Here is a 27,369-nt window from a genome sequence, read left to right on the forward strand (position 1 = left end):
GAGACATGAAGACACTGAAAATTGTTGATCTGTTGTTTGCTGGTTTTAACTGATTTTAATTTCCTTAATGGATCAACATTCTGGAATATTGTTTTAAGTTGACTACCTTTAGCTAGGTGTGGCCATCTGCAAACAAGCAAAGTTTTGCGTTTATAAGCAAAGGAAATGCATATGTGAAAAGACTTTGAAAAATATAAAGCAATACACAAAGGCAAGCACTATATAATCAGCTCTTTGTGTAAATTATGTTTTTTATTGACAGGGATCATTATCAGTGTGTACAGAAGCAAAGACTTCCCTGTGGGGTGTAGCTGTGGCCTCTGTTTGCAGAAGCCACGTGCTTGAGTGTGACTGTACTTCTCAGACTCCCAGTTTGCTTTTGCAAACAGTCCAGGATGAAACTGAGGAAGCTGCAGTCTGGAAGCTGGCTCAGGCCAGGCATCTCCGACCTAATAGATGTTTACTGAGAAGCTTAACAGCAAGTTACTGTGCTGTGGGGATACCAAGAGAAAGAACAATTCTGTTTGCTGCGTTGCATATAGTTCACATGTATTTGTGAAAACACCTTACCTAATTCTCACAGCCATCCTGTGAGACAGGTAGAGAGGCACGCCCATTTGCAGGGGAGAGTAGGTAGTTTTCTCCAAGTCACACAGCTTCGGAGCAGCAGAGCCAGAAGGGGCACTCAGGTATCTCTAATCCTAACCCTGGTGCTGGGTGTCCTGGCTTCCTAGTGGATAGACGGGTCCCTCCTGCTCATCGGGAGCATTCGGTCTGTAGGAGAAACATAGGGATCTGTGGACACGTTGACCAGGTGTTCTTACTGAGCACAGAGTACAGGAGGGAAAAAAGAGGAAGGTGACCAACTTCCTCCTGGTCACACTCTGAGTCCTAAGACCAAGTTGCCACTTTTGCTGGTGGTAGCCTAAAGGGAGAGATGTTCCATTAACGGCAGTCACGTTCTTTCTCTTTGTCCACCTCATTTCATTTTTCTCTGTGTCTTACAGCCCTTTTCCCCTTGTTCGCCTCTTGTGAATTGCAATCTCTGGATCTGTATCTCCATGTCTGTTTTCCTGTGTGGAAGGCTGGAGCTTGGCCTTTTTTATTCCCAGTAACTGTTTCTATCTCAGTCTCCTCTGATGGATCTTCCTGTGCTGTATCTTTCTTACCATGTCTCTTCCCATCAGTTCTTTTCTCCTTTTATCCTCCTTCCTGCCCTGTCTCTGCTTCACCTGTCCCTAATGCAGAAAGGAAGTGTGGTTCTCAATAAAACAATTTTTATTTCAAAAGACTTCCATTTTCTTTGTTGTGATTTTTCAAGTAGATGAGTGGATGGAGACCTCTAAGTTCCCTTTTGGCTCAGGAGCTCAATGTGAAGATGTTTCATGTGTGAATCTCAGTCGTTTTCCATTGTTTCCCCATCTATTTGCCATGAAGTGATGGGACCGGATGCCATGATCTTAGTTTTTTGAATGTTGAGTTTTAAGCCAGCTTTTTCACTTTCTTCTTTCACCTTCATCAAGAGACTCTTTAGTTTTTCTTTGGTTTCTGCCATAAGGGTGGTGTGATCTGCATGTCTGAGGTTATTGATATTTCTCCCAGCAATCTATTCACTTGAGTATTCTCAAAGTATTTTACAAGTAAATATGGAATTTTCAGTTTAAGGCTGGAGAAGCCAGGGAGCAGATATGGGGAGAGTCATGTATCTTACTTCCTGACAGTATCCAGCTTGGGATCTAAAGTACTGGGAGAGATGGGGACCAAGAAGCAGGATCAGTGGCAGAAGAAACCACTGAGAAATCCCACCACAGCCCTCCAAAACTGGAAGCTTTATTGATTCCCATTCAAGGGGTGTGATTCTGATCAGGTAAATAAGTCTTAACATCCAGTAACCCAAACCTCACTCCTGAAACCCACAAAGGAAGTATAATTAAAACCTCCTTAAATTTCTTCCCAACCCTATGGCGTGAAGTAGTTGAAATCACACTGGAACATGAATCAGGAGTCCTGCTCCTAATTTGAGTCTTGCCACTTCATAGAGCGGCAATTCTATTTACCATTTGTACCTAAGTTTTCTTATCTATAAAGTGAAAATAATATGCTTATCTACCTCACTGGGTTGGTTATTTTGAGAACCAAGTCAGATAATACATGTAAAATGCTTTGAAAAATTATAGTTATATATAAATATAAAATGGTGTTAATAATGGCATCAGAGCCCATAAACTCCACCCCATACATTTCTGTTTGTGGGAAAACAATTAGGAACAATGTTTACTAATCCAAAACCACATTGTGAAAAAGAATTACTCTCTCCTTGCTTATCAAGTTTGATGGCAGAATAATCATTAAGTACATTGACCTTGAAGGCAGAAAATACTGAATTTAAATCCCAGCGCTGCTACCAGCAGTCTGACCTTAGCGATATTTTAGTTGCTTTGGGTCTCATTTTGCAGACAGACACACATACACTCACTCACTCACTCATGCTGAGTGAGGGTAATAGATTTTTCATGACGAACAATGAGATAATGCATGCAAAATGTTGGATCCAGTACCTGGCATATTATGAGTACTCAATAAGCATTAGCTTTAAAAAGTATCACACATTTCTCGAGCATTTGCAATGTGCCAGGTGTAACTTAGGGAACAAAACAAAAATATCCTGTTTTTTTGTTGTGTTTTTTTTGTCACATCATGCAGCTTGCGGGATTGTAGTTCCCCAAACGAGCACCGAGTCCTAACCACTGGACAGACAGGAAATTCCCGACGTGGTCCTATTTTGAAGAAAGAGTGTATAAATAAAAACCAATATGCATACTACACAAATGCAAAGGCAGTTCAGAAAATGAACTTAGAAACCTGCCTGGAGACAGATTCCTTCTTACAGGAAGAATCCTTTGGCTCAAGACTTTTGAAGGGATAGTGGAAGTTTGTGTTGAAAAAAATTTTTTTTGATACTTTTTACTCAACTTTATCATTTGCCCATAGGGGTTTTTGGATCACTTGAAAAGCCAAGGCTCATGTTTATGCTTGTTGCCCTTCTGGTGATTCAACCTAAACATTTTAGTGACTTCATGAGCATGGTTTTCGAAGTTGATTTTACTGGTTATTTTCTCTGCATGAAACATGTTGTTTTGTTTTCCCTTCATAGACTCCTTAAGAGCCCTACAAACAACTTGTTGATTCCCATCACTTAGAAGTATTTCATTGTTGATGCAGGTTGCTGATACCTTTAAGAAGAGATAGTAGCAAGGACTTATGACCACTGTCCCTCTCTGGGAGAGCTGGAGGTGACTGGGATAAACGGGCAGGGAGTGGAAATTGCAGTGAAGGATTTGCTGTTCCGGAGAGAATGGAAGGTTTACAGATAGCTGCAAATAAGAATATACAGATAGCTTTTTATTTGCCAGATAACTTGCTACCAAATGGAAGTATCTTTCACATTTCTACCAATGTGTTGGCAGTGAATGGGGGAGTCAGAGATGTTGCCCTCAGTAGAAGAAATATCAGACTTTTCTTTGGGTTTTCTGCTTTCTTGCTGCTGCTGCTGCTGCTTATCACTTCAGTCGTGTTCAACTCTGTGCAACCCTATGGAGTGCAGCCTGCCAGGTTCCTCTGTCCCTGGGATTCTCTAGGCAGGAGTACTGGAGTGGGTTGCCATGCTGGCCTCCTGGGGATCTTCCTGACCCAGGGATCAAACCCAGGTCTCTTGTACTGCAGGCTGCAGGCAGGCTCTTTACTGCTGAGCCATCAGGGAAGCCCCCTTCTGCTTCCTTGCTGCTGCTGCTGCTGCTTAGTCACTTGAGTCGTGTTCGACTCTGTGCGACCCCATAGACGGCAGCCCACCAGGCTCCCCTGTCCCTGGGATTCTCCAGGCAAGAACACTGGAGTGGGTTGCCATTTCCTTCTCCAATGCGTGAAAGTGAAGTCGCTCAGTCGTGTCCAACTCTTCCCAACCCCATGGACTGCAGCCTACCAGGCTCCTCCATCCATGGGATTTTCCAGGCAAGAGTACTGGAATGGGGTGCCACTGCCTTCTCCTTACTGTTAGCTAAATCTCTCAGTTTAACTACATATAGGAAGATGTTGAAAGCTGTGTTTATTCTATATCTGCTTCTACACCAGCAACTGCGATGTTAGAGAAAATTTAATTGGCATCTAACAGAAATCATGTTAGCTTATAAAAGTCATAGAATCTTAAAGATTTGGAGGCAGGAAGAACCTAAGAGGGTTTGTAATACAGCCTCTTCAATTTCACAAATGAGCAAAATGGCCCAGGGAGGCTGAGCCCATCTCTTCCAGAGTCCTCTGAGAGGGCTTTGGTCAGCATTTTGCATGATGGTGATTTGAAGAGATCTATAGCACCTTTCGATTGCTGTAGACGTAAGTGAATTGTCTTGCTCCCCTTTGTAAGCTGAGGAAAATACAGACCAAAGTAAAACTCTGGCAAATCCCAAGAGAAGAGAAGCCGGTAGTACTCAAGTTAATGTACTGGCGCTCTGTGTTTGGTGCTGAGTGAAAACAGCTTGATTCACTCCACTCAATTCCAAGGCATCTGACCAAGAACTCTGAAATAAGGATGACGTTATCAATAACAATAACAACAACAGTCACCAGGGCGGGATGGTATCTTGCCCCTAAGCCAAGAGACAGCACCGCAATACTGAGACCCCACCGCCCTGTGGGGTTTGAGAGAGGAACTGCTGGATTCAGGATTTCATGTTTCTCGGAGCGATGCTCCCCTGGAGAAAGTTGAGCAGTTGGCAGGACGTGGAAAAGCCATCTTTGGCCGGCAGAGAGACCATTTCCTTAAGAATCCCACTTGGAAGCTAGAGTGCTTCATAGACAAGCCGCGCAGGCGGACGCCACCAGCCCACCCGCCCTCTCCTCCCTTCGCCTGAGAGACGCCCACCGCCCGGATAGCGCCGGGCCACGCCCCTGGCCCGCGGCTCACCCCACCCCGCTGCTCTGGGGGTCCCGGCCCGGCGCCTTTTCCTACCTGGCTCTCTCGGGTCCTCCCCCACCCACTGCCTGGCCCGGGGCTGGGGAGGGCAGGTGCGAGGCGGTTGGTTGGCCGCGCGGGTCCCCGCGGGAGGGGGAGGCGTCCGCAGTGACGGAACAGAAGCCGCGAGAGCCTCGGCGCTGCCCCCACGGCCTCGGCCGGGCGGCGGCCACTGGCGCGCCGCGGGTCGGGGGCGCAGCATCGGCGCGCTCAGGGCCCGGCGGGCAGTAGGTCCCGCCGCCGCCCACTCGCCGGCCGGCCGAGGAAGCCGGGGCAGCCTCCGGCCCAGGGGCGGCGGCGGCGAGACCCCGCCCCGCCCGGCCGGCCCGCGCCTATCGCGGTCCGCGGCCTGGTCACGCGGGGAGTGGCGCCGCGAGCTCCGGGCCATCGCCCGGCGGCGGGCAGATTCGCGGCGGGCCGGGACGGGAGCGGAGAGCGGGGGGTAGAAATAGGGGCGGGCGGGCCGCGCCAGTCCCCGAGCCGCGCGCGCGGAGCCAACCGAGCCACGCCGAGGGCGCCGAGCGAGGCGGCAGAGCCCAAGCACCCATGCTGCTGCCGCTGGCCTGGGGCTCGCTCTTCTTCCCGGGGCTCTTCGGGGTCTGCACCTGGGGGCTGCGGCGCGCGCGGCCCGCCTGGACCCACCACGACTGCGTGATGATCAGCACCAGGTACGGGGCGAGCCCGCGTCGCCACCCGGCTATCCGCCCCGGCCGCGCCCGCCCCGCGCCGAGCCCAGGGCGGAAAAGGGGGGCGACAGGAAGCGAGGGGGCTGCCTCCCGGGTCCTCGCCCCTCCGCGGTGCCGGCCAGAGCGCTCCGAGGACCCTGTGCGTCCTGCCCCGGAGGGACGGAGGAAGACGGAGGTGTCTGGAGGCGGTTGCCGGGGAGGGGTGGGGGTGGCCAGAAGCGGGGGTCGGCTGCCCGCGCTGATGACCCGACCTCGGCCATCTACCAATGGCTTTGAGGGTCGGGAGCGGGGTGGCGGCCCTCGCTGCCCCGGCAGCCTGGGGAAAGTCAGTCTGCAGGGTTCTGGCTTCATGCTGTCCGTGAGACTGGATTGAGGGCGCTCTTCACCACCCTACCCCACCCCGTTTCTCTTTTCTGCCGCACGTTAGGCTGGTTTCATCAGCACAGGCTGTGTTGGCCACCGGGTCTGGGATCATCGTCATCCGCTCCTGCAGCGACGTGATCACCGACAGGTAACATCTGATGCGGATGCCGATTGAAAGCTACACAAATCACAGCCCCAGACTCTTTGGAGGTTTCCACAGTTGAGTGGCTCCCAGGCACTGGTTCTTTATCAGCGTAAGCCAGCAGACAGCTGATTAATGGGTGAAACTTGGGCACCATAGTTCGTTCCCTCCTCTCCTCACCTTCTTCAGCATCGCCAGCTTAGAAATAAATGCTAGAGAATGCCATTTAGAGACTTGAGTCTCATTTAAGGTGTATTAGAGGACAGTGTGGTCTATCGACCCAAGTTCTTTATGCGATTGATACATGTGAAAATTACTTACAAGTGAAAGTAAGGCTTTTGATGCTTTTAAATGACCTCCCTGGGGTTCTGCTCTGGACTCCAGAGCCAAGGTATGTCCAGGGTGGTTAGCAGAGCCCTCCTAAGGAAAGGAACAAAACACCTCATCCCTTTCCTTATAAATGCTACTTTCCTCTTTCCTCTGAAAGATGAAGGTGATGAAGAGTTTTCTGGAGCTTTTGGAAAACTGACTCCTGTGTGTGTTAGAGCTCAGTCCAGGGCTGGGGCAGCAAATGTGCATCTGGTAAAACATATCATAAAGACATGGACTTTACTTTGTATAGTATTTAGACCTGTGCAATGGTGGTTCCCACCATCTCACCCCCCACTTTTAAAGCCATCCTTTTCATTTGTCTTCTCAGAATCACTCTTTCTTCCTCACAGATAAATTGAAGAGCGGCTGTCAAATGTGCGGGGAAAGTTAATAGCCTGTCCTGATCCCTTTCTCATGGTGACTTGCTTTAATGCCCTGCTTTTTACCTGTTTGGACTGGAATGGCAGGGGAGCCTGAGTGGGGCATCTAACTCACTGTGGCCTGCAGATTCCATGCCCAGATCTTACTTGGGATTTGTCCTGCCATCGTAATGTTTGTGCTTTTCTTCTTTTGCCTCTTTTTAGACAAGACCAGCTATTGGCAACACACTGTAGATGCTGAGAGAAGACAGGTCAAGTGACTGACTGCATACATCTAAGGCTAACAGCTTTTGCTTGGCTGGATTCAATATGTATTTTAATTGAGCATTTTCTGATGGTGGAGCAAGCTCCCTCACTCTAGTCTGTCAGGTCAAACTTGACACGCGCCTCCTTTGCAGAGATAAAGGCAGATGCAGCCCCACAGCACTCCTGGGCAAGCTGCAGAGAGCTGCTACACATTTCAGAAAAGAGGTCTGCACACGATTACCTTTCAGTTCTTTAGCCCTGTGTCTCAGGAGCTTGGGCATCTGCGTTTGGCTTTCAGGGTCCTTCTTTTGTGTAACTTTATGCCTTAGATTCATTCTCTGCTTGCAGAATGGAGACAGACACCACCCTCACCTTACATGGATGTACAAGGATGCTCTAAAGGCACCTAGATCATCTGGGGGCAGGGAATAAGCCTTCGGGATTCATAGTCTGTTCATCCAAATATGTTTCTATCATATGCCCTTGAACTTTAGGCCTTCATATAGAATGTCTGTAGGTAGGAGGAGGTGTCTATGAATCTTCCCAAATTATATGCAGAATGTGGTGTGGGGCCAGGGCTTTCATCATCATCTTAAAGAGATCCAGATCCTTAAAAGGGCTGAGAGTCACAACTCTAGGCAGTTTCTCTATTTAAGCACTTACTTTTGTTTGTTTGTTTGTTTTGGCCATACTGTGAGGCTTGCTAGATCTTAGTTCCCTGACCAGTGATCTGCCAGCAGTGACAGCGTAGGGTCCTAAACAGAGGACCACCAGGGAATTCCCTAAGCACTTACATTTGGACAGTACTTTTTACATTTAAAAGGACTCTCAGGGCTCACCAGTGGCTCAGTGGTAAAGAATCTGCCTGCCAATGCAGGAGACACAGGTTCAATCCCTGATCTGGGAAGATCCCACATGCTGCGGAGCAACGGAACCCATGCACCACACCTGTAGAGCCTGTGCTCTGGAGCCCAGGAGCTGCGACTACTGAAGTCCTCTAGCCCTAGAGCCCAAGCTCTGAAACGAGAACCATTGCAAAGAGTAGCCCCAGCTCACCGCAACTGGAGAAAAGCCTGCGCGGTGATGAGGACCCACCACAGCCCAAAATAAACACATATAATTTAAAAAGTAAAATAAAAGGACTCTCATCAGGAATTTCCTGGAGGTCCAGTGGTCAGGACTGCATGCGTTCACTGCCAAGGGCCCAGGTTCAACCCCTGCTTGGAGAACTAAGATCCCACAAGCCATGGCGGTATGGCCAATAAGTAAATAAATAAAAGGACTCTCATACTTTTGACTTTCTAATCTTCACAATGACTTTATCAGGGAAGTAAGACAAGGATTATTATCTTCATTTAATAAAAGAAGTAGTTCAGGTCCAGGCTAGTGGTAGCTAAGATTATAATCCAGATTGCTTGCTAGTAAATCTTTGGGGAATTCTTCTGACAGCCACACTTTCTCATCTTATTGAATTGGTACCGTGTGCAAAATTTTAAAACCCTGGGATTCGCTCAAGGGGAGAGGTCAGTTATATTTCAGCTGAGCTTCTAGTAGCTGTTCATAGTTGTTTTAATTGGGATTGCTTCAAGAAAGGGGTGGAGACCACAGATGGGCAGTAGAATAAATATTGCATCTTTTTTTACCTCCGTGGAACTTGGCTGTTAATTTACCTGCATGAATATTAAATTTGCCATTACTTGTTTGCCTCTTTCACAGCTTACTCATTCTTGAGTTTTGCTGTGGTAAGTGTGGAATGATTCAGGAACCGGAATGTGAATGGCACTCTCTATATTCCCAATGTTCCCTGTTCAGTGGATGGGCTCCTTTGGTTAAGTCACCCGGGACAAAGGTAAAGATACAGATGTGAGGCCCTTGGCACACCATGTGTCGTCTCTGGGATATCAAGCCCTGAACAATCACTGCAGGCGATTCTGATGTTTGGGTAGTCTCAGCCACATAACAGTGAAATGTTTCATCTACCAAACACGTGGGCGCGCTGTTAAACTTAGCTGATTTGGTGAGTCTAATCCTTCTCCAGATAGTACATCATTTTAATTTTTTTTCACATATATTTTCTGTAGAATGGCTCTTTTGGGACCAAAATTTCCAAAATTATGTAGAGACTTCCCTTCAAATCTGCTCTGGGACAGTGATAAAACTATCATTTTGACTTAGCAAATATTGATTCAACCCCTTTGGACAAGTAAATGGGAACACTTGTCTTTTGTCCTGGGTTCTCTTTGGGTATCTGTCCGATGTAAGGTAGTCCTTGAGATCTGGGCTCGTTTCCAGACACGTTTTTCTTAATGAGTGACACTGAGTTCAGTTGTGCAGTTATAAAGAAAATGGCCAGGGCCACTTCCCAGAAACTCCCTAGAGTGGGGTTGCAAACAGATGTTAAGAGAAACTCAACTGCTGAGTAACAAGTGGAGTAAAACTGGAAATATTGGATTTGGGATGTGGGCCACCTTCCAAACCAGTTTCTTGGTGGGGTGACTGAATCATTGCTAGAGGTATCTACCTCAAAGTCAGCCTGTATTGCAGTACCAGAAAATCCATTACAAACGAGTAGGCAAATAGTGATGGCAAGTCACCGAAACACAGGGTGCTGAGGGAATCCTTGCTTTCTAAGCCTTTGGCACTTAGAAGTTTGCCCTGTAAATTTAAAGAAAGTTGTTCACTCGCCCTGTCAGTTCCAGCATCTTCACTGTAAAATATCTGGGGTCAAGACAGCTGATGAGGTACAAAGCCAAAGCAAATGTGTTTAAGTGGAGGCTGGCTGTGAGCCTTCAGAGTTGATACCCATAATTACTTCCTGGACCGTGTATATGCTTTCTTTCAGGCACTGGCTTGCTCGAGAGTATGTCTGGTTTTTGATTCCCTACATGATCTATGACACCTACGCCATGTACCTCTGTGAATGGTATCGAGCCGGGGACCAGAGCAGCAAACATTCCCTCACCATTTTTCGAAACTTCCTAAGCAAAAACCGCCTCATGATCACACACCACGTGTTCATTCTGCTTGTCCTTGTGCCCATTGCCCAGGTAATGGCCTCCCGACAGCCACCAGGTCACTCGTTCCTCTTGTTGAACCGGGCACCCCGACCATCAGATTCCCCCTTTTCCTCCCCTTTGCTGCCTCACCTGCCGCCCTCCTGCCAGCTGCTGCCACAGTGTAGGGAGGAATTACATCTGAAACTTCTGGTCCTCCTCACTGGTGATCCCCTAGCCCTCAGGGCTTCTCCAGCATTTGTCAAAGGGTCTGCCTTTAGTTCATTGAAGATAAAAACAAGGGACTTCCCTAGTGATCCAGTGGCTAAAACTCCAAACTCCCAGTACAGGGAGCCTGGGTTCGATCCCTGGTCAGAGAACTAGATCCCACATGCTGCAACTAAGACCTGGCATGGTAAAATAATAAAAAAAAATTTTTTTAAAGATAAAAACCAATATACAACATAAAGACTGTTTAAAGAAATGAGAGTAGCTCCATCAACTGGTTATTTGCCCTAATAGTACACAGAGAGGGCTGTATACATTATTTTGATGTCACAAAAGCAGAGACTCTCAAAACAGTCTCTTAATTTCTTCCCCAATCTGCTTTTTTCCCCCCATAAAAAACCTCACCCAACAAGGAAGAGAAATGGGAATGCAGAGTGGGTAATGAGTCATTCCCGAGGACCTACCGGGTGACAGGTGCTTGGTTTAAAAACTCACAGCTTTCTAATAATCATTAGAAATTATTAGAAATAATTAGACATGAGTTCCCTGGTTGCTCAGCAGTATCCGCCTGCAATGCAGGAGCCACAGGAGACGAGCGTTTGATCCCTGGGTCGGGAAGATCCCCTGGAGGAGGAAACAGCAACCCACTCCAGTATTCTTGCCTGGAGAATCCCATGGGCAGAGGAACCTGGCGGCTACAGTCCATGGGGTTGCAAGGAGTCAGACACGACTGAAGCAACTTAGCACACACTCAAGCAATCAGACGTGATAATTAGAGAGACTGTTAGCCCTCTATGGTAGATGAAGAAAGTGGGGCTCTGAGAGTTTCTATACCTCCTCTCGGGGGTACACTGTGCTGCTTTCCTGAAAGGATAAGAGGAGAAGCAAGAGGGCGTGATGTTGACAAGACTCTCTGTTGGGACCCTAACATCAAGCATGAGGCCTGGCACGCATTTTATGGAACTGATCTGGCTTCAGTGCCCTTGGCAGGACTAAGTGGACACCCGAAAGTCCAGCGGTTGCCTTTGGACCCTGGGGATTCCAGGCACTGTGGAGGCCCCCCAGTGTGAGCTGGTCTGCACCAGCCCATTGAGTACTTCCCCCCACTCCCCATCCCCGCCCCCACACGGTTGCTCAAGGTTACCCTTTCCAATAGCCCCAGTTAAGAACCTTCCTTCCGGTGGCTCCTCAACCTCCATTACTTATTTCCCCTTTCCTCTTTTCGTCTGCAGAAGCTCAGGGGAGAGCTTGGGGACTTCTTTGTCGGCTGCATCTTCACAGCAGAACTGAGCACTCCATTTGTATCGCTGGGCAGAATTCTGATCCAGGCATGTATGGGTGGGGTGGCAGAAATAATGCCAAGGGAACTGACTCTGCTTTTCCTTGGAGATTAGGAGTGGGAGTGATTGGAGAAATCCCTTTAGTGCTACGAATAGTGGGGTAGGAGACCCCCTGAACAGACTTAAAGGTCAGTTGGTCTTCAAAGCCAGTGGGGGTGAAATTGTATGTTTGATTTCACATTTGATCCAGTTCTTTATGGTGGCTCAGACAGTAAAGAATCTTCCTGCAATCCAGGAGACCCAGGTTTAATCCCTGGGTGGGGAACATCCTCTGGAGAAGAAAATGGCTACTCACTCCAGTATTCTTGCCTGGAGAATTTCACGGACAGAGGAGCCTTGTGGGCTACAGTCCATGGAATCGCACAGTCGGACATGACTGAGTGACTTTCACTTTATATATAATTTTTCCTGGTCGTAAGTGTTTTTAAAATTGTTTCGGTTGCACTGGGTCTTCACTGGTGCTCTCGAGTTGTTTTCCTCTAGTTGCAGCGGCTGGGGGCTACTCAGCCTTGTGCGTGGGCTTCTCATTGTCGCTTCTCCTGTGTGAGGACTCAGTAGTTGTGGCACTCGGGCTTAGTTGCCCCGAGGCATGTGGAATCTTCCCAGACCAGGGATTGAGTCCGTGTCCCCTGCATTGGCCGGCGGATTCTTAACCACTGGACCACCAGGGAAGTCCACAGATTTTCTAATCTGCTGTTTCCGGGCTCCTGTCAGCTGGGTGGCTTTCATATCACTGCCGGAAAAAATATGGGGCCGTAAGCATGTATCAATACAGCAGTACTTAATCATCTTTTCTACAAGTGTTGGAAAAGGAGACGCTTGGCCTGTACATTGTGGGACTCAGGCTAGTCACAACCCGAAGGTGACCTTGCTTTCTCCTTCCCTCTTCTTTTGCAGCTACAGCGGCAGCACTCCTTGCTGTACAAGGTGAACGGAATCCTCACGCTGACCACTTTCTTCTTGTGTCGGATCCTCCTCTTCCCTTTCATGTACTGGTCCTACGGCCGGCAGCAGGGCCTGAGCCTGCTCCGAGTGCCCTTCCACATTCCTTTCCACTGCAACGTGGCCAATGCTTTCCTCATCGCGCCACAGATCTACTGGTTCTCTCTGCTGTGCAAAAAGGCAGCCCGGCTCTTTGATGTTCCTCCAGCCAAAAAGGACAGTTGACGGCTCCCATGAGTCAGGCAGTGAGGCCGCCTCCACTCAGTATTCCCTGGACCAAATTGCAAATTGTGTCTCGGGTGGCCTCAGCCTTTTGGGTATTGTTCAGCAGATGGATTTGAGTTTTTCTAAAGGATATTCACTATCACCCCCCTCTTCTAACCTGCCCCTTTTGCAAAAGCACTTTTTCCCTTAGTAACAACTGTTGGATCCTGTCAGAGCTCCACTGGCAGCGAGGTGGTTTTAATGCAAAGCCCAAGGATCCTTCCTTGGGTCTTACCTCCAGGGCTCTGGGAGGTAGAAACAGGGGGTGTGGAGAAAGGGGTACCAAGGTGCTAAGCAGCTGGGCACCTGCCTGGTCCTAATATTGGTGGCTCTCCACCTTTCCAACCACTCAGGGCAGTATCTACAAGCTGGGCCAGCAGAAGCAAGTGATGACTTGGTTCTTTATGTAATTTTTTGTAATGCTGGCCTGGGAAAAATCACTGTGGGTAGGTAGTTTTTTTTATTGTTTACTAAATAACCCGTTGGGTCCTTTGCCTCATTCTCTCATCCATGTGCCAACATAAATCCTGTCTACTGACTTCCAATCAGAAGTCTCTCTGGCGGGGTGCAGTAGGAGGCAGGGATGGGAGCCTGAAGCACCTGAATAGGTAGGAAGGCCCATGGGTCAGCACCTCTGCAGGCTGACTTGGAAAGACCAATGTCAAACTTATGAGCTTGTTGTCAATGGGTAAGATACTGTTCCCTTTTTAAGCACCCTCAAGCCCAGCTTCCCCCATATCCACACATACAGGATGCTCTTGTTAAAAACTACAGGGGTAACACAAGATGACGGCTGCTGAGCTATTCACTGGGTGACCCCACTCTTTGACACTCCTTTTCCTATGGAGTAGGATGGACTTCAGTATTCCAAACCGTGAGGTGTCTCATCTAGACGGCCTCCTGATAAGCCAGAGCTTGTGGTCCAAAGCCTGTTCCTCTCTGAGTTACCACCATTTAGCCACAGAAGGCTGGAGAGCAAGAGGGCAAGACAGCCCTGGCCCAAATATGTCCTGTGGACTGACTCCTACCTACCATTTGCAAATAGCATCCTCTGGTGCCAACACTAATTATTCCTTAACAGTAAGAAAGGATTTTAGAAACTGCTACCATAGAATTTCTTCCCAAATGGTAGTGAAAATCTAGATTTTTTTTTTAAAAGTGCCTTTTAATTCATTGTTGTCTGTGAACTTTTTAAAGTACTGAATGTGTGACAGTGTCTCAAATTTTGACTCTTTCGGTCTTTAATGGGTGCCATTTAAAAAAAATGCTGTAATTTTTTTACTGTTTTGTTTACTATTAGTATATCTTTACTAATCACCCCTGTGGTGATTAAATTGCACTAATATTTTCCAACTTAATTCTCATTTGTGAAATACATTCATGCCGACTTCCAGTAAGTGACTGTGTGTCTGTGTTTCTGGTCTGTGTTCTTATCCATGCAACTGGCAGAGGTGGGCTGTTGCGGGGAAGGGATGTGTGAACACTTTCAGCCTCTAGGAGGGCCTCGTTCATACCTCACTCTAAAGTGTTTCTGTAATTCATGGTGCCAAGGGTTCTCGACTTCACACCCAGTGGTCACATAACTTCAGGCCCTTTCTTCTCTTCCTAGGTGAATCCCAACTAGGAGTCAGGAGGGTGGAAACCCGATTGTAGGCCACAGACAGAGCCAGCCCACTAACCCGAACCCGAACCTTAAGGAAGCAGGAGGGAACCCGAATACTGCCTCACTATGATGGGGAGTATGGATCTGTCCTTCCTTGCCTCCCAATTAAACATCTCACCAGTCCTCCAAGTTCTGTAATACATCCTGGACAGCCTTAAATTTGCCTTTTCATGCCTCCACACACACCATCTTCCGCTCCCATGTTTTTCAAAACCATGACAACCCATCCTAGGCAGAAGATAACTGCATCCATCCTTTGAACTCGTCTGTGCTGTGTTTACCAGTCTCAGTACAGCCCCTTAGGGACCCAGTGAATAGATGGAGTTAACATGCGGGGCAGAAGTTCTTAACTCAGGACACCCATTTTCCTGAGGTCACTGACCTACCCCCCAACATCTAATGTTCTTGGCCCAACCTCCTCCTTTTACAGTGGCTGCAGGCCTTGTGGGCACACAAATCACTTGGCTAAGTGGTAGAAGAAAGAGAGTCCTTTTCCTAGGTCCTGCCCTTTCCAAGACACCACAAAGTGTCTCTTAAGAGTTTCAGTGCAAAAGAACACATGTGCCTTATAATCTGTCTACCTGAGTGTTTCACCTTTAGACTTATTTCTGGGAGAAGTCCAATGATGAACATGTTCCCCCTAGCTAAGTGATAAGGTCAAGCTGAGCCCAGTTTCAGAGTGTATTGAGGAGCCAAGACCACTGAGAAAGACTCAAAAGAGGCAAGGTGAAACTCAAAAAGAATTTTATTACAACCTGTATGTTACAAATACCTAAGAAACTATTTTCTTTACACTGTTATTGTCTTATTTTGGGGCTTGTGTACAATTCCACATGACTGAAAAGTTTCTGCTTCTCTGCTCCAGTCCCCATCCAGCCCGCCAAGCGGAGGCCCGGCTATTTTCTGACCCATGGAGGTCAGAAGTTGCTGATCTTCTGCAGGAGGGTTTGGCGCCGCTCCTCAGGGCTGATGTTCTCGGCGATGGACTTTAAGAAGCGCTGCTCGTTTACTTTCTGGAGCAAGGAGCTGACGGAAGGGTTGGTCTTGCTCAGGGTTTCGTAGCAGGTGAGGATCTCCAGGGCCAAGACATAGAGAGGTTCACAGACCTCCTGGTGGACCATGGTCATGATGTGCAGAACATGGCAGAAGACCTGGGTATAGAAAAACAGGGTTTCCTGCGCCAGGTCCTGCTCTTGTCCTTGAGCCCAAGGGCCAACCGACTGTATCAACCGAACGGAGTCCAGGAGATTGGTCAGACTGTTGCAGAGGAGCTTGACCACATGGCTCCAGCCCTCCACGGGGAGCCAGTTATGGCAGCTCTGGCTGCAGAGAAACTGAAAAACTCTAAGCAGGAGGACAGAGAGCTGGAGCTCCTGGGCAAAGGGCTTCAGGTTGAGCAGAGGAACGAACTGTATATACTCCAGGCTGTAGGGGACGTGCAGGAGTTGCTTCTCCAACAGTCTCCGGGTCAGCTGGTGAAGGCACTGCCATTCCTGGGGGCTACACCATGGCATGACCTGCACCAGGGCCACCAGGAAGCCCTTGCTGAACAACCTGACCTCCTCAGGGTTGCCCACATCCACCACCAGGAGTGCGAGCATCTGCTCGGAGATGCTGCTGGAGATGGAGGAGCACTCCATCCAGGCCAGGAGGCCTGTGCCAGGCCCATACCCAGGGTGGGCCTGAGAGGTCCACTCGTCCTCAGAAAGCTTACAGATCTCAAAGAGCGTGGCTGGCACCTCGCACTTGAAGTGGCCCTCAAAGAAGCTCTTCAGTCTCAGGCCCACAGTCCAGTCTAGCTGCTCCAGCTTCCGGTGGAGCCAGGACAGGGACTTGACCCAGGTGTCCGGGGAGAAGGTGTGGGCGTTAGCTGAGACCACCTCACAGAGGAGCTCCAGGATGTGGATGGCCAGGTCCTTCCCGTCCAGGGGGAGACAGCGCTTCTCCTTGGGGAGCTGCCAGTATTTGCTGAAGCCATCAAGGAGCTGGCACAGGCTGAAGATGAGCGGGAACGGAGAGCAGGACTGCAGCCAGTATTCTTCCAGGTTTGTGCTCCCTTCCAGAGTCTGGACGAAGATCCTCAGACTGAGGTCCACCTCTTTGACCTCCAGCATCAAGAAAGGCAGGACGAACTCCTTTAGTACCTCATCCGGCTCGAGCAGAGCAGCAACTGGAATCCCCTGGGGCTTTGTAGGACTCACCAGGCAGCTCAGGAGCTCCAGAAACTGCTTCTCCTCCCGGGGTGTCGAGAGCTTGGTCCAGACGGTTTCTTTGAGGCAGGACACCATGAATGTGGTGGAGCGGTCTGGCCCCTGCTCTTCCATGAACCGGAGGGCGGGGAAGGCAGTGAGAATCTGAGCCAGGAACTTGTGGGTGCCGAGGTTGACCACAGCCATGCTGCATACCTTCTTCACCGTGATCTCCGGGTGCAGGATGACCAGGCGGGCCACGGAAGCAACAGCCTTAGCCAAGCCCTGTTCAGAGGCGCTCTGTGTGAGCTGGTTGAAAGTCGTGTTGAGGTCCTCCTGAAAGCCCTCCAAGTGAGCTAACAATTTCTCAGAGAGGCCCTTGCGCCCCCAGGAGAGCAGGACCCCCGAGAGGACTTTATTTTTATCTGGCAGAGAGAGGTGTGTGTAACACTCCAGGATCAAGTCGAACACCTGTTTGATCTGAGGTTCGGAGACGGCCCTGTCTATCGTGCCAACTTCCATCACCGTCTCCAGCAGCTTTAACACCAGGCCCGGCTCTCGGAAGAGAGCCCGGTTGTTGAGCAGGCAGGACAGCCACTCGTCCGAGAAGGCCCACTTCCTCTCGGAGGCGAAGATGTAGCACATTTCCATGTGGCGGTCCATCTTCTGCTCGATGATGGCCATGGCGATGGAGGCGGTGATGTCCTGCTCACCGCCCTTGCTCCTCACCACCCTATTTGTCTTCCTCAGGAAGTCCCCCACGCACTCTGCCAGCTCGGAGACCACCTGCCTCTCCTCCTTGGCCAGGCTGGTGGTGTCCAGGTAGAGCTTCAGGTTCTGGCTGAAGGAGGTCAGGCTGTCGCAGAGCCGGAAGCTGTCGTAGCTGGTCCCCTGGCTGCTCCTGAGCAAGGCCTGCAGCTCCTCCCCCCACTCTTGCAGCAGGCTGCGCAGGAACTCAAAGCCCACGAAGATGGTCTCGCTCGGCAGCCTGGCCAGGGAGGTCAGGCTGATGTCCCGCTCCGCCTCCTTCACCTTCTCTGCCAGCGCCTGCTGGTGATACGGGTTCTGGGTGTCCGAGTTCCACACGGAGATCACAGTGGCCAGCTTGTCCAAGTACACGGTCGCAGACACTTCCTGGGGATCCTCCTCCATCAGCGCAAACACGGTCAGCATGTCAGCCAAGTTGGCTAAGGCGCAGCACTTCATCCCGGGGCATAGGATCCTGTCCTGGATTTGTTTCAGCCCTGTGAGCAGCATGGCCAGCAGGGGCATGGTTGGACACACATCTGGATCGGACTTGAACCTCTTCGGGGGGTGGGAGAAGTCATCGGAGGAGGACAGGTACTTGTGGGCCATTGTCCGGAATTGGGAGAGCAGGGGGTCCTGCTGATTGCCCTTGTGCTTCATCATTTCCCACCAGACGTCGAGGAAGAAGGCCACGTCCTTGGAAGAAGTGTCGATAGTCATGTGCTCCAAAAAGCGCTCTAGTTCCGCACGGCAGACAGTGGTGGGCAGGGCCATCAGGAGCTGGATAAAGAGTCCAGAGGCCTCCAGCGACTTGAGCAGCTCAAAGAGGACCGTGTGATTGATGGTGGGGATCATGTTGCCCACAGAGAAGAACACATCTTCCTGCCAGCGGGTTTCCATGTCGGAAGGGGTGATGGGGTAGGGCTGTAGCACCTTGGCCCAGATGATGATCAGTGCTTTCTTCTTCCAGGCGAAGGGCTGGGAGCAGGCTGTGGCAGAGGAGATCTCCCTCAGAGCCTCCACAATGGGCCGCCCAACGTGCTCCCAGTCAGACTTGGTCAGTTCGGCCAGCGCTTTGGGGCGGAACAGCTGCTCAGCCAGCAAGAAGCCCCCGTGCAAGATAGTCATTTCCTCACAGATATTCAAAGGTCCTGTGAAGACAGAAGTCCAGCAGGATAGAACGTGGTGAAAACATTTCCAGAACAATAAGCAGAGGTTAGGGAGAGACAGCAGTTGGTTGTCCTGATTAGGGCTGTCATGATTAGGGGTACAGATGATAAGGGTTCTGAGTGAGATTGGTGGGAGCGGGGAAAAAGGGGTGGCTCCAGGAGCCGCTGCAGAGCTGGAGTCAAAGGATTTACCTGAGGAATCCAAAAGGACTCCCAGCTCTCTAGAAGCTTCCCTGGCGGCTCAGTGGTAAAGAATCTGCCCGTTAATGCAGGAGACTTGGGTTCAGTCCCTCAGTCAGGAAGATTCCCTGGAGAAGGAAATGGCAGCCCACTCCAGTATTCTTGCCTGGGAAATCCCATGGGCAGAGAAGCCTGGCAGGCTTACAGTCCAGGGGGTGTCACAAGAGTTGGACATGACTTAGCGATTAAATAACAACAAAGCTCTCTAGCCTGCAACTGGGAAGACAACAGGCACCACTGAACACAGGGAACACAAGAAATGGGCTGGGAGGGAACACTGATCAGTTTTATTCATTTGGAGTTTGAAGGCAGAACATTAGAGATGTCCACCAGTCCGTCTAGTCAAGGCTATGGTTTTTCCAGTGGTCATGTATGGATGTGAGAGTTGGAGTGTGAAGAAAGCTGAGTGCCGAAGAATTGATGCTTTTGAACTGTGGTGTTGGAGAAGACTCGAGAGTCCCTTGGACTGCAAGGAGATCCAACCAGTCCATTCTAAAGATCAGTCCTGAGTGTTCATTGGAAGGACTGATGTTGAAGCTGAGACTCCAATACTTTGGCCACCTCATGTGAAGAGTTGACTCATTGGAAAAGACCCTGAAGCTGGGAGGGATTGGGGGCAGGAGGAGAAGGGGACGACAGAGGATGAGATGGCTGGATGGCATCACCGACTCAATGGACATGAGTTTGAGTGAACTCCGGGAGTTGGTGATGGACAGGGAGGCCTGGCGTGCTGCGATTCATGGGGTCGCAAAGAGTCAGACATGACTGAGCGACTGAACTGACTGAATGGAAACAGAGGGCTGGAAAGTCAGCCTTGAAATGAGACTCAAGGCATCTGCCTGGAGGTGAGGCCCTCCAGCAAAGGATGGACCAGCAGAGGCTTTGGAGAGGAAGTGCTGAGAGAGAGAAAGAAAACACAAGGACAGGACCAAACTACAGCAGCCACCAAGTACGTACTGCAGGACACACCACTGAGCTTCTAAGTAACAGTACAGACTAGGAGGGGCCTGGACCAGGGCTGCGGGCACAGCTGCACTCAGACAAGTCCTGCCTCCTACTTTTCTCTAAACATTTTGTCTTGCAAATGGATTTCAAATGGTCTGCCTTTTAAGGAAACAATTCAATTCCTACATTTTTTTCCATCGAAGAGAATAAGCCGCCAAGGGTCCTGGTTTCTTTTGTAGAAACCAAGAGGAAAATAGATAAAAAAGACTGCACTTGATTCAGAAGAATCCTTCCTTCAGTGAGCCATGAATTGACATAGACTTAGCAAGGAAGGGGATGTTTAGACAGACATATATTAAATCCTAGCTCAGCCATTCAAAGGCAGTATCATCTTGGACAGATTACTTCTTTGAGCTTCCCTTCTGCATAAGTGGGCACAATACAGACTGCACATTATGACTGTGAGGGTCAAATATTAACAGTATATACTAGTCAAGCCCTTGGCATTGGGTCTGTGCCCATTGGTGGCTCCCAAACCCATCTCTCAGGGCTGCTCAGGGTTAGATAAGATGTAGCTACAATGAGTCTGACATGCCTGAGCAACTGAACAACAATAAGAGTCAGGACAAAGAGCCTGAAACTTCCCTGGTGGTCCAGTGGTTACAACTCCAGGCTCCCAATGCAGAGGGCCAGGCAGGGTTCAATCCTGGTCAGGCAACTAGATCCCACATGCCCCAGCTAAGAGATCTCCCATGTCACAACCAAGACTGGGTGCAACCAAAAAAAGAACAAACCCCGATTAGGTGCTTGATGAACTCTGGTTCCCCCAAACCTTTCCACCGTGGGCAGAACTAGAATCTTGCCCATATTCTTTGCCTTCCTCCAGCTCAGAAACATGACACAGAGCTCTCGAAGGTGTGTTTCCTTTACAGAAACACACCTTCCTAATCACTGTACACTTTCCTAAATCACTGTACAAACACTGCTCACTCTTTAATATTCCTGACTTCTCCCCTCTTTCTCAGGGCCAGTCCCTCGTGCCCCCAAGGACACAGCTTCTCCATCTTCATGGGCCAGGGTTCTATCCTGCCCTTTCCATTACGAGCATAAACCCACTGTTTTCTGCTGCAACCCACTGTTCCTGAGGGCATTCCTCCTGGCTGTGCAGAGGTAGAGGCAGGCTCCCAGGAAGAGCTGGGTTGCCGAGGAGTATCCCTGGGGGTTCTGGGCCTTCTTTCTGGCTCAGGCTGCTCTGCCAAGGTCCCCAAATAGGCTCCCTTTTGACTCTGTAAATTCAATTTTATTGCACTATCTGCTCAGTTGAGATGTTTGGAACTGGAAACTCACCTTCCAGGGACATTTGTGTTACCTGAAAGAATAAGTCCCAGAAGCAGTTAATAGTTGGGCAAATCCCAAGTGTTTTATCACTTATGGTTAACTGGTGCTTGTGAGTGCCCACTCCTTATGTTGATTAGTGCTTACTCTGTACCAGGCACTGTGCTGGTTGGTATGCATATAAGATCTCTTTTGATGGTCACATCAACCTTTTGAGGACCATTCCTGTTTCAGATATGGGAACGTTAAGACTCAGAAGCAATTTGCTCAGGACGTCAGAACTGCAAAGCAGTGGGGCTGGGAGAGAGATCACCGCAGCTGCAGGCTCCAAACTCTTCCAACTCTACCCTCCCACCATGGAGGAGCTGGCTGGAGGCAGGGACCAGAACATTCCTCTACAGCCTCCTAATACTGGCACACCTTAGGAAGCCTCACCTCAGCTCTTCCAGGACAGCCTCTGGGTCTCAGGCCCTTAAGAGCACGTCTGGCAGGAGGGGGGTGGCCCTGGGCAAGCAGCTGCATATTTATACCAGCTCCCCACTCCCTTCTCCGAGACCTGGCCTCTGAGTATTCAAGAGGCACGTGCCACCTCGGCTGCTGCAACCTGCGCCCACAACTGCTGGTCTGAAGAACGCTACTCCTGCGCAAAGGCACCAGGCTCGACTCTGTACACACGTGACCTCAGTGAAAAGTTGCTCAAACTCTGTGAAACGGATATGGTATCATCTCCTTCTATCCACGAGCACCTCAAGAGAGTCAGATACTTGCTCAAGAACTCAGCAGACGTTCAATGAATGAGACTGTCATGGATCCAAGCGGATTCTCCCAGGCGCTCCCGGAGCCCGGCCTTTTCCAAAGCACGTGCCCGAACCTGACAACTCTCGGGAACGCAAACTTCTTATCCGCTGGGCCCTTCACGAGGAAAGGGGCCTGGAGCTGGCCAGTGGCGGGCGGAGGAGTGGTGGGCTAGAGCCCGGCCTCCCGACCCCCGGTCTCCAGGACACCCTCGCCTTCCCAACTCCCTCCCCGGTCCGGAGGCCTCCCTGAGCCCAGGCCCGCTCAGTACTGCCTGGTCACCGGTTGTGGGACCGAGGCCCACGTGCGTCCGGGCCTGGGAAGCTGAACACCCACCTAGGTCCATGGCGGCGACTCCGGCGGCGGCGCGGGCCGCCCCTCCCTCTCCGCGCTGAGAGGGCGACGTAAGCGTCACGGCACAATGGGCGGCCCCGGAGGGCGGGACAATAGGCCGTGCCTCGGCCCCAGCCCGCAGTCTCAGCTCAGGCTCCGGGCGGTACAGACCCGGCCTCCGCCGCCCCGCGCGCAAGCGCGGTTCCGACTAACCGCCGGCGGCGTCAGGCCCGCCAGGCCCACAGCGCCCCCCTACCGGCCGGAGTCCTCCCACCAACGAACAGGCACGTACCCGTGCTCCGCCCCTCCCTCTCCCCGGGCCCCGCCCCCAAAGGACCGCCCACCCCCAGTCCCCGCCTCGCGCAGCCAGGAGTCAGTGCAACCCCCGTTTCCTGGGTTCCAGTTGGTCCTTCCCGTTAGCTCTGTCCTTGGCCTCGCATTCTCCAACATCCTGTAATCCGACCCCCGCCACTGTTCACTCTCACTAAATACCCCTCCCCAGGCTGCCCACTAACCTGCATGGACACACCACCCCCTGAGAGCCTTCCTCCCCCGCAGCGGGGCTCCTGTCCAACGTATGGGACCACAGCATTCTTCCTTCTGACAGCAGCAGTTGCTCCATTATTTTCTGGCATCACAAACACCTTTGAAATGTTAGTGGTTGTCCTTCTTCGCAGAAAATGCACGGTGCGAGCCAGAATGTCTGTGTGGGAGATCTAATCCAAGGGGCCCCTGTTTGTAATCTGTACTGTAAGAAAATCCACGCATATCCACTGTCCTTCCCACACATTGTCTTGTCTCCCTTTCCCTCCTTCCCAGCCTTAATCACCAGCCTCTAATGTTTCTAACTCTCCATCCTCCAGCTTTTAGTGCCGGACACCACCTAGAAAGGACAGAAGGGCCCAGCCTCAGCACCCCCAATGAGCCAAGTGGAGTTTGAGATGGCCTGCGCTGCCATCAAGCAATTGAAGGGGCCGGTGAGCGATCAGGAGAAATTGTTGGTGTACAGCTATTACAAACAGGCCACCCAGGGCGACTGCAACATCCCGGCCCCACCTGCCACCGACCTGAAAGCCAAGGCCAAGTGGGAGGCATGGAATGAAAATAAAGGGATGTCCAAGATGGATGCCATGAGGATCTACATTGCCAAAGTGGAAGAACTAAAGAAAAATGAAGCTGGTTAGGGAGGAGAGTAGCAGGGCGGCTCTAGTAGGGAAGGAAGCACTTTAAAGACCTTTTGAGGGCCGAAATGTCCTGAGGCTGTAACAACACCGAGGCCGAGACCTCAATAAATCACTTTAACTGCACGAGAGTGACTGCTGTTGCACACCTGATGAGTGGTGTCTGTGTGCTAACAAGTGCGAGTCCTGGGGGGTGGCATCCAAATGTATGAAAAGGCTCTCTCCTTGAGGGGGAAGTTCTGTCAAAACTGGCTTTCTGTAGGATTGAGTTCCCAGCCTTCCTTTTCCCCAGAGCATATGTAGATATTCAGAAGCAGAGGAGCTGGGGCAGAATCATGCTCTGACTTGAGGTCAGTGAGACCGATCTCCTGAGGTTCAGCCTCTGGGAAGGAGAGGGGGAGCAAGGAAGGAAAGGAGTCTGAGGCCCCTTGTCTCTCCAAGGACTGTTGATTCACTATTAACCCAAAGCCTCTTGATGAAAGTGAAAGAGGAGAGTGAAAAAGTTGGCTTAAAGCTCAACATTCAGAAAACTAAGATCATGGCATATGGTCCCATCACTTCATGGGAAACAGATGAGGAAACAGTGGAAACAGTGTCAGACTTTGTTTTTTGGGGCTCCAAAATCACGGCAGATGGTGATTGCAGCCATGAAATTACAAGATGCTTACTCCTTGGAAGGAAAGTTATGACCAACCTAGATAGCATATTCAAAAGCAGACATTACTTTGCCAACAAAGGTCTGTCTAGTCCAGGCTATGGTTTTTCCAGTGGTCATGTATGGATGTGAGAGTTGGACTATGAAAGCTGAGCACCGAAGAATTGATGCTTTTGAACTGTGGTGTTGGAAAAGACTCTTGAGAGTCCCTTGGACTGCAAGATCAGTCCTGGGTGTTCTTTGGAAGGAATGATGCTGAAGCTGAAACTGCAGTACTTTGGCCACCTCATGCGAAGAGTTGACTCATTGGAAAAGATCCTGAAGCTGGGAGGGATTGGAGGCAGGAGGAGAAGGGGACGACAGAGGATGAGATGGCTGGATGGCATCACCGACTCGATGGACGTGAATTTGAGTGAACTCCGGAAGTTGGTGATGGACAGGGAGGCCTGGCGTGCTGCAATTCATGGGGTTGCAAAGAGTCAGACATGACTGAGTGACTGAACTGAACTGATAGTGTTGGGGGTGGGGGTGGGGCCTGGTCTTCCAAAAAGCTGAGGTCAAGTCCCACTACCAAAAGCTCCTACTGAACACAGGCCTGGTGAAGTTAATGTTTTGAGGGAAGTCACGCTTTGAAATTGATGAATTGATGCATCACAACACAGCAGTTGAGAAACACTGGAATAGATGGTTTCAAAATCCCAGACTCTGAAAGATAAATTTAAGACCATGCAACCAAATTTTTCTTGGGCCCAGTCCCTTAGCTAGCCTTGGTTTCTGCTTGGGGATGTTTGTGGGACAGTGTGTATACATATGTATGTGGGATTTGTTTGGGGAGCACAACACATCCCTTGACCTGTGCTGGGGCTAAGGCACCTAAGCTCAGCGTCTCTTCTTAGTGTTTTCATGGAGTCATCAATGCACAATGGTGCCCTGAGACAGGAGTGCTAAATGGTATTATTAAAGACATTCCAGAGAAGAAAGTCAGCTGTGGCATGGAATTTCCCAATACTCTCCTCAAACTATTTTCCTAGCTCATGATATCAGGCCAGCTCCAGTTCATGGAGGACTATTTAACAACAGAAGCAACAACCATAAAGAAGACTTCAAAGGGTAAAGGAAACCAGATCTGGCCAGGTATCTCCTTCAAGAACTTGTGTTTACATATTTTCAGAAAGTTGCCACAGACTAACCGCATTACCTAAGAATCACGTTTACTCAGGATACCACAGTGACTATAAAGGACTATTCCTCTTAACTATAAATTGGACAAGACCCACGCTGTACAATGGTACTGTTCTCTCTGGAAGATACTATGAACACATTTTGATGCTTTTAGGACCATGATTCACATTAAATGTGAATTAATAGTAAAAATAATAATAGAACACCTTGTTCCAAAATATGTTGTCAATTTAGGTGCTGTAGTATATAGCCATACCATTCCGTAAATCATTATAAAACTCAATAAATTATAAGGACTCTAGACAACAACTGCAGAATACTTTTTTTTTTAAAGTAAGGTATAGTATACACAGTGTGCTAACATTTTGGGAGAAAGGGAGAGAAAGAACATATGTGTATGCTTAATGAGGAGAAAGGGGATATAGGATTGATGGGGAGGAACAAGGCTTTTCAGTAAGTACCTTTTTATACTGTTTTTATTTTTGAACCACTGACTCTATTACCTTATAAAGAGGTCTGAGGCAAGGGTGCTTCTTTACTTCTCTTTAAGGACAGAGTAAATAAGTTTTCTACAGATTTCTCAAGGGTAAAGGAAAGCTATCTTAGACCAAACTGAAATTTCCCATCAACTTCTATCATAAATTTCAGTGGACAAGGGGGAACCCTCCTGGAAACTCTGCTAGACCACAATGATATCATGGGTCAGGTGAGATAGGCAGAAAGTCACATTAAGGAGCACTGAAAGTCCCTAGCTTTGCTAATTCCTTCCCAATGTCAGACAAATGGGGATTTCATACTAACTCTCCAGGCTAACCTGGGAGAACTCCCATATCACAGTCTCTCTGGATTTAAACCCGAGAGATTTGAACTTCAACTTAATATATTAGGACCACAACCCTGAAGGTCAAAAAAACAAAATCACTACTCTGAAAACACAACTCTGGAGAAACGGAGGAACTTTCCAATTTCATCTGTTTAAAAACACCAGTATGGACAAAACCATCTTTAAACCTTTACATCCCCAGGGGAGGGAAAGTAATAACTTCTGGTTTAAAATTAGCAGCTGCCCTGTGCAGAGGTCAACTTTTGGACTGCTTGATAAAAGGTGAAAGTGGTACAGTAAATGGTTTTAGCATGAATAAAATATTAAAGGCTGCAACAAAGGAAAAATGACAGGCAATGAGAGAAATAAAAGGGGGCTGATATCATAAAGCTAAAATGTCCCAGATAGCTAAACAGCATTCAGTTCTCTTGTGCAGAGCTCAACATTTAAGAGAAAAAATTGGGGGTAAGATAAAGAGGAATCTACCATCTGTTTAGTACTTACATAAACCACTTGTTTTACTATAACAATCTTAGAAGGCCACATCAGGAACTTCCCTAGTGGTCCAGGGGTTAAGACTGCATACTTCCACTGCAGGGGGCGTGAGTTCCATCCTTGTCAGAGAACAAAGATTCCACATGCCTTGCAAAATAGAAAGCTACAAGAAAGCAGTCTAACACACTGGGAAAAGTATAGTTTCTTTTCAGGAAAACAGTATTACTAGAGAGAACCATCAAGAATTACTTAATAATCTTACAGAAAATCTGAGAATTAATGAATCATAGTCTAAAGAAGACAGATGAGGCATTTACTTGATTATTCAAAATTCAGATAATTTCCCAATGCATAGGAAAAAGGTGAACCAATTGAGGACAGGAGGAACAGTTTGGTTTGCATTGAAACTCACAATTGGTTTTAGAGGCTATGATTTACAAGTAATTTCATGTATATTGTACAGGAACTGGTAACTTCTGAGTCAGTCCTTTCCAATCTCCTTAGTTTCTTCCCTAAAGTGTGAAACTGACCACCACCTTTAAATAATGATTCTTACAAATTGGTTGTAACAGCTTGACTTCAGAAGCATAATTTCCAAAAAACATTTCATAATAAAAATGCACAACTTGTTTCCAGTGATAAAAAGTGATTTGTTC

The 27,369-nt window shown here is 49.2% G+C and overlaps 4 protein-coding genes across 10 annotated transcripts; 2 read left to right on the forward strand and 2 right to left on the reverse strand.

Moving 5' to 3' along the window:
* Positions 1–226: 226 nt before the first annotated feature.
* Positions 227–5,545, reverse strand: LOC112583767 (neural Wiskott-Aldrich syndrome protein). The gene is made up of 2 exons (XM_025280922.3): positions 5,003–5,545; positions 227–774 (listed from the first exon to the last, which is right to left on the reverse strand). The coding sequence occupies exons 1-2, from the start codon at positions 5,391–5,393 to the stop codon at positions 731–733; spliced, it is 435 nt and encodes a 144-aa protein (XP_025136707.2). The 5' UTR covers positions 5,394–5,545; the 3' UTR covers positions 227–730.
* Positions 5,400–14,354, forward strand: TLCD3A (TLC domain containing 3A). Of its 6 annotated transcripts, XM_025280917.3 has the most exons (5): positions 5,410–5,673; positions 6,119–6,202; positions 10,037–10,241; positions 11,648–11,743; positions 12,653–14,354. In XM_025280917.3, exons 1-5 carry the CDS (start codon positions 5,552–5,554, stop codon positions 12,920–12,922), a joined length of 777 nt encoding a protein of 258 aa, XP_025136702.1. In that variant the 5' UTR covers positions 5,410–5,551; the 3' UTR covers positions 12,923–14,354. The 6 variants fall into 6 exon arrangements, 5 of the variants coding, with proteins under 5 accessions (XP_025136704.1, XP_044796537.1, XP_025136702.1 ...); XM_044940601.2 differs by lacking the exon at positions 11,648–11,743; XM_025280918.3 differs by lacking the exon at positions 6,119–6,202.
* Positions 14,355–15,351: 997 nt separating this feature from the next.
* GEMIN4 (gem nuclear organelle associated protein 4) lies at positions 15,352–26,861 on the reverse strand. Of its 2 annotated transcripts, none has more exons than XM_006052706.4 (2): positions 26,723–26,861; positions 15,352–18,711 (listed from the first exon to the last, which is right to left on the reverse strand). In XM_006052706.4, the coding sequence occupies exon 2, from the start codon at positions 18,686–18,688 to the stop codon at positions 15,542–15,544; it is 3,147 nt and encodes a 1,048-aa protein (XP_006052768.1). In that variant the 5' UTR covers positions 18,689–18,711; positions 26,723–26,861; the 3' UTR covers positions 15,352–15,541. The 2 variants fall into 2 exon arrangements, with proteins under 2 accessions (XP_006052768.1, XP_006052767.1); XM_006052705.4 differs by lacking the exon at positions 26,723–26,861 and adding an exon at positions 22,381–22,513.
* On the forward strand, positions 22,530–23,684 carry LOC102397816 (diazepam-binding inhibitor-like 5). The gene is made up of 2 exons (XM_025280923.3): positions 22,530–22,661; positions 23,241–23,684. Exon 2 carries the CDS (start codon positions 23,298–23,300, stop codon positions 23,559–23,561), a length of 264 nt encoding a protein of 87 aa, XP_025136708.1. The 5' UTR covers positions 22,530–22,661; positions 23,241–23,297; the 3' UTR covers positions 23,562–23,684.
* Positions 26,862–27,369: the final 508 nt, after the last annotated feature.

Source organism: Bubalus bubalis, chromosome 3 (genome assembly GCF_019923935.1).
Source record: "Bubalus bubalis isolate 160015118507 breed Murrah chromosome 3, NDDB_SH_1, whole genome shotgun sequence".
Lineage (NCBI taxonomy): Eukaryota > Metazoa > Chordata > Mammalia > Artiodactyla > Bovidae > Bubalus > Bubalus bubalis.